General features: G+C 41.3%; 1 protein-coding gene across 5 annotated transcripts; it reads left to right on the top strand.

The window, feature by feature from the left end:
* The first annotated feature begins 3945 nt into the window (after positions 1 to 3945).
* On the top strand, positions 3946 to 9328 carry LOC120796238 (protein C19orf12 homolog). 5 transcript variants are annotated; one of them, XM_040138820.1, is made up of 3 exons: positions 3946 to 4003; positions 6297 to 6458; positions 8466 to 9328. In XM_040138820.1, the coding sequence occupies exons 2-3, from the start codon at positions 6299 to 6301 to the stop codon at positions 8729 to 8731; spliced, it is 426 nt and encodes a 141-aa protein (XP_039994754.1). In that variant the 5' UTR covers positions 3946 to 4003; positions 6297 to 6298; the 3' UTR covers positions 8732 to 9328. The 5 variants fall into 5 exon arrangements, with proteins under 5 accessions (XP_039994754.1, XP_039994763.1, XP_039994737.1 ...); XM_040138829.1 differs by lacking the exon at positions 3946 to 4003 and adding an exon at positions 4392 to 4447; XM_040138803.1 differs by lacking the exon at positions 3946 to 4003 and adding an exon at positions 4503 to 4553.
* The last annotated feature ends 2284 nt before the right edge of the window (positions 9329 to 11612 follow it).

The following is an 11612-nucleotide window of genomic DNA, read 5'->3' as shown; positions in this document are numbered from 1 at the left end:
CCTATTGCAAGAGGATAGTGATGACCACAGCAGTGGTTTTTATACTTTTCCTCGTTAAATAAGATTTGGTTCAGGTTATCACCTAATCAGTGCCTCATTAAGTAGAATGAGGTGTGCTTCTGTTGGAATTCAACTGGAATGAAATGGCTGTCATACATGTAGAGATGCTGATTTCAGGAAACTTTGCAGTGGTCTCTTAATTTTTTCCAGAGCTGTATATATATATGTGTGTGTGTGTGTGTGTGTGTGTGTGTGTGTGTGTGTGTGTGTGTGTGTGTGTATATATATATATATATATATATGTATATGTATATATTAACCTGACCCCAACCTCAACCTAACCCTAACCACTTACATCTGCCTAATCTTTGAAATCTAGTGTTTATAGTACATGCACACTGCATTTCGCATAGTGCAATGGGCACTGCGGGGAAACACAGTATAAAATAAGATGGTTTTTGGTTTTCTTGTTAGTTAGATAACCCAGTTCAACATGAAACCGGAAAAAAGTCATTTTACTTTTGTAAAGTATACAAAAATCCAAAGCAACAAAATTCTGAATCTTTCTTTGATTTTAGTTTACCAGAATGAATGAAACAGGTGATACACGGACCGTTAAATCAACCCCAAAACCACTCTACATTACGCGCATGCTCGCTTGAAACAGCAACGCCAGAAGAGCAGAAGAAAGGACAGGGAAAACCCGTTAATTAAATACTCATGCATGCAAGAATGAGCAAATTAACAATGGACAAAGTAATTGCAAGGTATATATACTCCATCTGTCATTAGAGTTTGATATTTTTATGAGAGATCCTACTTTAGTTCTAGATCATTCAACTCCTACTCCAAACACCAGCCATTGCTTTGTGGAGTGTGTATACGCAAGATATTGCTTATGGTACAGTCAGGCCAAAATCTGCCTGCCGAAGTTTACTTGTGTGGTGTGGCCAAAAGTAGGAGGGGACAGGAAACAGTGTAGGTAGATTTATAAACATTTGATTGCCATTCATGTCTATACGTAAAACAGTGTGAGACACAGTCGGTTCTAATCTAGAAGTGATTCACCTTTTTCACTTCGCAGAGAGTTCTATATGATTGAACTTTGACCCACAAAATTACGAGGCCCTCCAATATAAAAACGGGTTTGACAGAGTGGGATTAATCTCACATTAAGGAAATAATGTTTGTTTATATTCTTGTTTTGTAACTGCACGGTGAAATAATACCAGCAGCAGATAAGAAAGGATGCTGTTTTTTTTATAGTTAGTTTAAGGACAGCTACACAGGCTGTATACTGCATTATTGTTTTTATGCTATATTTACTGTGTGGACTGCTGTTGTTAGCCCATTAGCCATAGTCTCCTGCAGGTTAGTTACAACCCTACCTGCACTATTTCCTGCCAACACCACACAAATAAATTTCATCAGGAGGATTTTGGTGTGACTGGACCATAATAGTTGTCAAAGGGAAAAAAACAAATGTATGTCTATGTGGTCTCCCTGTATTGGACATCTTCCTTCATCCATGGGTGGACTGCTAACTTTTGCTGTGATATTCCCAAACCATCCCAGAATGCATCCCGCCACCTACATCACTGGCTTGTCAAAATCTAAGATGGCGGTATTTGCAAAACGGTCTATGGCAGGGTATATTATTGAAAAAATCATCTTGCCTCAATTGTCTGTTATATACTCTCTGATATATTCTAGCAGTTTCTAGGACGACTGCCAACCACGTTATTTTTTTCCCCACCCCAAATGGGCAAAGACCCCTCCCCCCCACCACCCTGCCTATGATTGGCCCAATTGGCCCTGATATTTTTATCATAACCTTATCCAATCATCACTATTCATCACTAAACCTAACCAGAGCAATGTAGAGTGAGAGTCGCGTCAACGCCATTCAGTCGAATGGACTATGTTTGGCTGGACCCAACAGCAGGACCAGCCCTATGCGTAACTGGGTGCTGAAGTTAAACCACTGGTTGGCCGAATATTGGAGTTTTGCTATTGGCAGTTGCTCTTTCAAAAGTAATTGGTGCAAACAGTCTCTATTATGTTAACGGGGGTTGCCAACTTAGTGATTTTGTCACTAGATTTGCCGAATTTTCAGTCCTTAAGTGACTTTTCTTCACAAAAGCACCTAGCAACAAATCTAGCTACTTTTTGGACAAAGCCTAGCTACTTTCCATAGAAGAGAGTCGCCAGTATTGCCCTGCGAGCGCAAGGTCAGGCTTTCCCTCTGCAGGCACACCTCTCTGTGTCACATTCAGTTGACCGCATGGCAGCTGCATAGATGTGAATGAAATTCTAGTAGGAAAGTAGCAACCATAAAGGGTGGTCCAGCTATATACTAGGTCTTGTTTTTACAACAATGGCGGATTAGTAGTTCACTGAGGTTAGCAGCAAATACTAGCAGTGCAGTAGAGTTGCAGTAGAATACGTTGTTTGTGATGAACTTTTAAAGATAATGAATTTTAAAGAATCTGACTTTATATTTTAAGCACATCTAAATCAAATTAATGTGCATTAAAGCAAATTTAATGGTTAGGGCTACCCATGTCAGTGGTGACATCAAGCACGGTAGCTACTGTAATGATATACCCCTACTTGCTTTTACTTTGTTGTTTTTCCAGCCAACATAAACACACAAACATATATTGCTACTCATTTCTGACCTGGTTAAGTCACATCACTATACAGTTTGCCTGTAAGAATATGCAACTCCACACTTGGTGTGAGTACCTTTTCCTCCAAGGCAAACACACAGTTTCTTTCAAGCTCTGTCAGTCCATCTACCTTCAGTTTTAGGATATCAAAGACCTCTGTCAATACACCAGGCTCAGATTTAGCGCACTGCATCCTTCTTTGCAGAGTTCCCTTAAGGCAATTTCTCGTCCAAGCCTATATAGGTGTGTCTAACCCTTTCTCCTCTCTTTTTCTCCCTCTCTCACTCTGTCTCTCTTTCAGCACAGGAACTATAGGGGGATTCCATGGAGCCTGAAGACTCCCTGCAATGAGACAGCACCCTCACCCTGCAACTCGACTCCCTGGGTTTTTTAAGCCTTTCCCTGGTCCTTATTTTTAATAAACCAGATAATAAGCTGCCAATGGTGTGTTTTTTTGTGAAAAATATTTCTTTGTTGTCAGCGTCTTTAGTGATGGTACCTGAGCTAACCATTTTACCTCCTCTCCATGTCAGGTGGGAAACCGTACATTTGTACTCCTTTTTCTGACCAATTGGATCACCCCCACGCAGCTCAGTAAACCATGGTGTAGACTCTATGCAAGGACAACAAAGCCGAAAGGGCACAAACTGCTTAACATCCTATTCATTTTTCTGAATTTATTAGAAATTAATATAATGAATTCATGACAATGATTGTTACTCACTTGTTGGTCTTCTGTCCTATCTGAAAGTCGTGAAGATTACATTAGTCATTAGGATTACTTAACCCTCATGTACCATGGGATTACTGAAACCACCGTGAATTAAAGAAAATGTTAGAAAATTAAATCTGAAGTTTGAAACATTCCTTCCCTTCCCCAACAGCAACACCCTCTTAACCTAGAATATGTCAACAGGGCAGGTAACGCTAGCTGCCACCATCAAATAGTAACAAATTTTACTTTTAAGAAACTTATTTATGTTACTACATACAAGTGTCGGTTTGCTATATAAATAATGACCATTAATTACCAAAAATCGCAGTTCTGTCTCTCTGTATTTATGTATTCAAACTGCCCGCCAAAAACTTCCGTGAACTATGTGAAGTCTACATGAATCACGTGAGGATCCAGCGTTTTGACCCGTCTTTGACGCGACTGTGTCTCTACATGGCTCTGAACCTGCCAACCCAACCAACGAAGGCAACGAGTACGAAGCCAATCAGAGGCTGCGTAGGGCTGGGCCTTCGCCCTCAATGGGGGGCGGGGGGCATTCATAGATCGCTTTGTAGCGCAAACTCTGCCCCTTTGCACATTCAGGATTGGACCGAAGGTAAGAAACATATGTATTTGATCGACTTTGTAACGATCCGAGAGCTCTCGAGGGAAGGCTTGCGGACAGCTGTCTTCGATCTCTTGTCTCAGCTCAAAGAGAGACGAAGAAATGAGCCCCCAGATGTCTGAGGCGAACTTTTGTTAAACTTTTGTTGAATTTAACTCGTTGTTTAAACCCACTGCCCCCACTGTCAGGAAAAGTTATCTTGCCTGAAAGACTCTAGCGCTATAGCAGCTTATTACACCCGATCAGTTTATACCGAGCCAGTAAATATTAGGTCTTTCCCTGAGTCAGGGGTTTCAGAGTGGAATCGGCTGCGGGTCCAGAGTTGACAGCCGGCCACAGTGTTGCCCCTCCGCTGCTCTGTGAAAGATGACGCAGCTAAAAAGACAAAACAAAAACAGAACATCAGCCCACCGACTTTTAGGGGGGAAAGCCCTGGTATGTATGGCCCTCTGTGGGTTTGACCCCGAACCTCGACTGCCAGGTCCACCGATGGACCTGTCGCGCCGAACTCCATTCGGAAACCGGGTCATTGAAAATAATAGTGATAATGATGCATTAATGACGCGTACAATGTATATATTTTTTAGATATTTTACGAGTTGACAGCAGCTACGTTGTCATTCGGCGTACACAAAGTGTACAAACATTACATAACTTCAATAAAAATGCTAATGACTATTTAGAAAAAAGCGACGACATACATTATATTTATAGTATTTTATCATGTTTTTTTTTTTTTTCTGTTTGGGCTATGTTGAACTTGCAAGTGAAAGTGAAACCCATTTGGTTTCCGACAGTTGAGTAACGTGATGCGCCATTTGTTTCACCCAGGGTGGAACTTGTGCGGGCAGCTCCCTGGGTCCACCTCGCCGACACTAGCAGTCTGACACAACAGTCTTGTGGCGAACCCTCGGGTCGTGGGGGGGGGGGGTGTACCCTTCAGTTGGCGCTGAAGGGTACAACCGCTTTGCGGAGGCGCGGTTCGTGGTGCTGTTGAGTCGTGTGGCGTTGTACGGACAGGCGTTTCTAATACTTGGTGAACTCCATTTATATCAATGGGGAGAGGCTAAGTGACAGAGAAAGCTCTCTGTGTAACGCAATACGGCTCAACAGCACAACAAACTGTGGCCTTCGAAATGGTCACACACTGGAATCAACACCTCTTTAAAACAGTTTTAACACAAACTGAACATTATTTGTAGAACTGTTGTATTAGACTGCTTTAGTTTCAGCTAGTTGTACCTAACAAACTGCCAACTGGGTGTATCTGTCTGCTACGGCATCACTTTGGGATTTTCTGTGATGACTTTGAGCAATAGCATGTGCAGGGCTCGTAAAGTTTTGTTGTGAATCTTCATCTGAAAGTGCATGGTAGGTGAGTCTAGCTGAGAGACCGTGGTCTGGGTGACTCCTTAGTGCTTGAAAAGAGATCTCGACCTTCTCTAGACAACTGCATAAGCAATATTATGCAGTATGTATACGTTGTCCAGTGATGGCAAAATCGATTAATTTCACCCCAAAGGTGCAGATCTGTTGATTTGGGGAAAAAAATGGCCACTACTGCTACTAAAGGCCACAGGCTCACCGTGTCAGTGGGTTTTGGTCATTTGTTTAACTGGAAATTTCTTATAGGAATTTACACCACAAACTATCAATTGAGGTGGGTCTTGCGTTACCACCTAATTTTGTGGCTGTGTCCTGTAGAGGGGCCTCGTTTCAAAATCTCTTTGAGTTAATGTTGTGCTGACATAGAGCAAATAAAGATGTGTTTAATCACATTGCCTCCATCCTGGAGTAATGGAACAGGCAGGAGCAGCCACAGTGAGCTGTTAGATGAAGAGCTGCAGGTGACAGGCTGCAGACCTCCAACTTCTCAGCCAGGTGACCAACTGCTTTCACCGTGCCCTGCCGTCTGCATAAGATCATGGTTGCTCACAGAAAGATGGAAATAGGCCAAATACTGCCTGACTTCTTTATTTAAATGATAAGAGTTTGTTTTGCTGCCCCCAGAATTCTGTGACCTGTAGTATTAAACCCCATTTGCTGTTGCCACCAGTAACTACAGGTGTCGCCAGATCAACCAGGACTGACATCTTCGAGATTTCGAATCCACTTTAAATTAAACAAAAAGTACTATTACTTCAGAAAAATGTGATTTACCTGATTTTTTTTTTTTTTTTAGCGACTACATTAAGTTCGGTAGTTTGATAGTCTTTCTTATTTTTTAGAGAAGACGCTACAATAGAATTGACTGTCCGCTTTCCTATCTTGTGTCTCAATGCAGGGATGGCTCGTCCAGTGGATGATGTCATACGTCTGTGCTGTCAAATATCAGCTCACCATCAGATCAAGGTCACAGTGAAGAATTCCACCAAGGGAGCAATGGTTGCAGGAGGAACTGCCTTTGTAGGCGGGCTGCTCGGCGGACCTGCAGGGATTGCCGTTGGTAAGACCTAATACTCGGACCGAAACCATGGATTCTGACTTCTGTAGGCACAGTGCAACATTAGCATTTATTTGGAGTCGTGTTTCAGGCCACCTGACAAATGTAATTCCACATTCACTCTCCATTTAGCTCTGTTTTGGTGCCCACCAACTCCTGAGAAAAATCTGTGGATTTTTAGCTGCTAAATGCTCCACTACGTTCACCAACTAGTCACTTACCCTGCCTGTTAATCAGGGCTTTTTTCGCTGAAAACAGCTGTGTGCAGCTGCTATAATCGCTGATGGGAGTGACCAAAAGCTTACACTAGTAAAAAATATTGATTAAATCAGCTTCAACTTCTGATAAGTAAAATGATTTCATGAAGCTAAACTGTGCTGTCTGGCTGAAAAGGAAGCACCGAAAGCCCCATCTCGGGGAAGGCCACGATAAACAACTGCAAATAATGTAATGGTAATATGCATTGCATATTACCCGAATGCTTATTTCAAGGAAAGCCACAAGGCAGTATTGAGCCCACGTCCCCCTCCTCCTGACAGCTAGAACAGTGTCTGCTGGGTGTCAGCAGGATGCCTACTTTTAAGATTGTTTGATAAAAACATTTAAAATGTTAATAAGCGATAGTTACTTTAATTCCTACCTACTTCCTACCCACCAATTCCTACCTAGCAAACATTACTTAAAAAGGCAGAAAGAGCATAGTTGTTGTGGAGTAGTTTCAGTAGTGGATTAATACAACATTTGGTTCTCTGGTGAGTATTTCGGGCAACACAATGGTTTATGTGGGATTGAGTCATAGTAAACTCCATTGGCCACATTCATTTTAATGAAGGAAGATGTCAATCCAATGCAATGATCATTGATCTTTATAATAGTTTTTAGACAACAATGGATCTGTATGGTGAAGAGGAGTAAGACATATCAGACTTTGACTACTTGTATGTTGGATCCATTCATTGGTGGTTTGGGTCTCATCATGGGATTTGTTAAAAATAAAAACCAGACTAGGTCAAATCCCAGTCTATGGCTGAACTGCATACAGTCACTGTGTGAAATTGGGGGTGAAAACTACTGTGGAACTGCTGTAAACAACTACTTTCAATGGAAGTCGCTAAATGTCGCTAGATGATGTAATACGCTAATTAGCATATTTATGACATCATCACATCATATTTGCTTTCTGCCTCATGTCAGCTGGTTTCAGTCCTTTACCTGTTTGCTTCTCTCCTACTCTCTGTGCTCACATATACAATAGTTTAATACAGCTGAACTGCCAATAAAGTTGTTCTCATTTACATGATTTTCTGTTTCTGGTGGTAGACAACGGAACAAGTATGAAATAGTGACTGAAACGAAGCCCATTAAGACTAATCAGTCACTTCCAGGCCATTCCAAGCTGCTGCTCTGCACTGCTGAAATCCTGATTCTATAACCACGACGTCGTGTGACGACATCACCATACACAGAGGTTAAAGACAATGGCTGTGCTGGGATTTCAGCTGTATCTACTTGTAAAAATGATCAGTCAGAGAGAAAGTTAGAAGTTCATTCACGTCTATGTCAGCTGCCATGTGGTCAACTGAATGAGACACATAGAGAGGGCTGCCTGCTGAGGGAAAGCCTGGCCTCACGCTCAACGGCAACACTGGCGACTCTCTTCTACGGAAAGTAGATAAGGTTTGAACAAAAAAGTCACTAGAAAAACTTGCAAAGAAAAAGTCTGGGGGGTCAAGGGGGTCTGAAAAGTCGGTTAATCTAGCGAGAAAGGCGCTAAATTGGCAACATTGCCTGTAAACGCCCCACTGATGATGCAATAGAAACTGTTCACGCCAAGACCTTTCGAAAGACCAACGGCCAATGGGGAAACTCCAGTACTCGGCTGGCTAACCAATGGTGTAACTTCATCAGTCAGTCACTCACGGAAGTTCATTTTTGTAAGGCTGGCTAATACATACTTACTTTTGCCTGTAACTGAATTTTTATCCACCCCCATCTCTGTATCTCTCCCAGGTGGAACAGTAGGCGGTCTCTTGGGCAGCTGGCTGACCAGCGGTCAGTTCAAGCCTCTGCCTCAGGTCCTGATGGAGCTGCCACCTATCCAGCAAAAGACGCTCTATGATTACGTCGTGGCCATTTTAGGCAAACTGGACTGGAAGGACGCAGCCCAGCTCATTGCCCTTGTGATGGGCAATGCCACCCTCAAGCAGCAGGTCACTGCTGCATTGTTGAACTACATCACAAAGGAACTCAAAGCAGAGGTGTGTTATCAAGACTGACTTATGGTTGCAAATGGACTTATCAGGATTTCAGATTAGGTCTGCCAAACACATTCAGAACCCTTAACAATATATTTTTGTAATAGGCTGTTTCTAAATGATGCACTTAGCCTTTGTTATCTTCAGAGTGTCTATCCCAACAACAAAGAAATGATTGTCCTTTGAGAAGGTTATGATGTTCAGTTTGTGTCGGAACTGTTTTAGAGAGGGGTTGATTCAATTCTGTGGTCATTGTGGAGGCTGCGGCTTGTGTTGCTGTTAAATTGTATTTCATTATATGGACTGGTGTTTCTAATATTTTGTTCTCTCCGTTTATATCAGTGAGGTCAGGCTAAATAACAGAGACACCTCTCTCTAACTCCGTAGCAAATAAACATTTTCCCTTTAGGAGATACAGGGTCAAAAATTAGATTGGATCCTTGGTTCACGCCTGATAGCTCAGAGATGTGAAGGTTAAGGGCTGTCGCATGGGCAAAAACTTAAGGCTCAAAGACCTCTACGGATTGGCACATTTTTTCAATAAATGCGTCAGGGCAATCAGAAATGCCCTGACACATTCATCAACATGCTATTCTGTTGATACCCTGTCCGATTGTAGTCATTGGAAAACTATTAAGTAACTAGATCATGGTCAGGTTTCCTCCCTACCTGAGCCTCTTTTCTAGATTCTTTCCTTGTCTCAGAAAAAGAGCAAATCTGTGACATTTCTAGTAGTCATTTTATTTCTTCTGATCACCTGGTTGAAAATCAAAATTTTACACACACACACACACACACACATATATATATATATATATATATAATTTTTTATTTTTTTTATTTATTTATTTTTTCCCCAGTGGTAGATGTGAGCAGTTGTAATAGCAAGATGTAATTTACATGCATGCTGCTGCCAATACCCTCAAGCCCCTTGATAGTCTGTATCACAGCTCTCTTAGAATTATTACAAGCAACAGTTTTAGAACCCATCATTGTATCCTCTACGGGAAGATAGGCTGGACATAACTTACCATGTGAAGGGAACAACACTGTCTTCTTTTAATTTATAAAGCCAGCCTAAATAAGATACCATTTTATTTATCGTCACTATTAAGACTCGGAAATATGGGCCAGCGTATTGGCTTACAAGAATGTATTACCCTGGACATTCCACATATGAATACAAGGTTGGGAAAAAACTGCATTCACCTGTTACACTCCTCCTAGCTGGAATAAACGTCAGGATCCCCCTGAATTAGATACATTTTTATCCCTAAAATAATTAAGAGGTGTTTTATATGATGAATACTCCTGTTTTTCTTAATATGTCTGTTGTATAACTGTCAATTGTATTTATATTACTGTCTTTTCTTTGTGTTCTTTTTATTAGTTTGTAAGTCACTTGTTTTGTGTCTATAATGATGTATAAGATTGTGTAGGAGTTTTACACTTTCTGCACTAGTTTTGATTTTGGGGGCTTGGTTTGGTTTTGCATATGCAGGGCACCATTGTGAATGAGAGCTTTGCTCTCAATTGGTATTCCCTGACTAAATAAAGAACTTGTAAAAATGAAAATAAAACATTAGTTTCAGCTAGTTGTACATAATAAACTGCCAACTGGGTGTATCTGTCTGCTACGGCATCACTTTGGGATTTTCTGTGATGACTTTGAGCAATAGCATGTGCAGGGCTCCGTAAAGTTTTGTTGTGAATCTTCATCTGAAAGTGCATGGTAGGTGAGTCTAGCTGAGAGACCGTGGTCTGGGTGACTCCTTAGTTCTTGAAAAGAGATCTGGACCTTCTCTAGACAACTGCATAAGCAATATTATGCAGTGCAGTCACCACAGAAACTTGTTACTCAATTGTAATTTGTGTTATTCATTGACGAATGGATAGTGACCTTAGCACAAATAATATTTTGTCGGACAGATGGATGTCCACGTCAATTTTCCTCTTTGCTTTTTTTAAAAGTCTGTGAGGTAAGCAACAGAGAGTTTTAGCGATTAGATTCCATCAATGTGAAGAACCTTCATCAAGCGTAGGCCCTTCTGAAGACAGGAGATAGGACAGGATCCCTGGAGTTTAGACGCTGGTAGTGGTGGAGTAGAGCAAGTGGCTGGTTGATGGAAACCTTTGGACAAGTGCCCCTGGACATCATGCAGGTTATGGGGAGGTGGTGGGTTGCGCAGTAGTTGGTCTCAAAGACTGACGGGAAGAATCGCAAAGGTACTTAAGGAACGGCACCATGGATTGAATTGGCTTGAGAACTGGGATTGTGAATGGAGGGATTTGACAGCATGGGAACGCGGAAGTGACAGAAGTAGATCAGGAGTATATACGTTAACACGAAGAGGAACAAGGCAGAATGCGAGGGAAGAGAGAAGAGATCTTCCTTTTTGAGCTTTCGCCAAAGCTTCATTAATGAATTACATGCTCAAACATGTTTTTCTTGAACCCCTGACAATCTATTTGGCTTGTAGATAAAATAACATTTGATGTCCTTATAAGTTTAACTGAGTCGTAGTAAAACTGTTATGCAGGACTTTAATTCAAAGATACTGTAGTCTATTGACTAATTGACTAAAATGTAAGCCCATCACTTCCAGGAAAATGAAATATATATTGTACAAATAAAAATACTCATGGTAACTCAAAGCTAAGACTATGTCGAAATTGTTATATACCAAGTTAAAATTATGAGAGTACTTACGAAATGCTAAGTTAAAATTTGACCCAGAAAATTTGACCCTTGAATCAAAAAAAGGCAGCAAGTGTGTTTTCCAATGGGGTGCACAACTTCAAAATTACATTTAATGTACATTTAGATACAGTTCAAAAGTAGAAAAGGTGGCCCACTATCAAAGCTATCAGTGTATCTAGTAGAGCTTTGCTGATGCATTTC

The sequence above is a fragment of the Xiphias gladius genome, chromosome 1 (genome assembly GCF_016859285.1).
Source record: "Xiphias gladius isolate SHS-SW01 ecotype Sanya breed wild chromosome 1, ASM1685928v1, whole genome shotgun sequence".
Lineage (NCBI taxonomy): Eukaryota > Metazoa > Chordata > Actinopteri > Istiophoriformes > Xiphiidae > Xiphias > Xiphias gladius.
The sequence above is the reverse complement of the archived record's forward strand: the minus strand, read 5'-3'. Positions and strand labels throughout refer to the sequence as shown.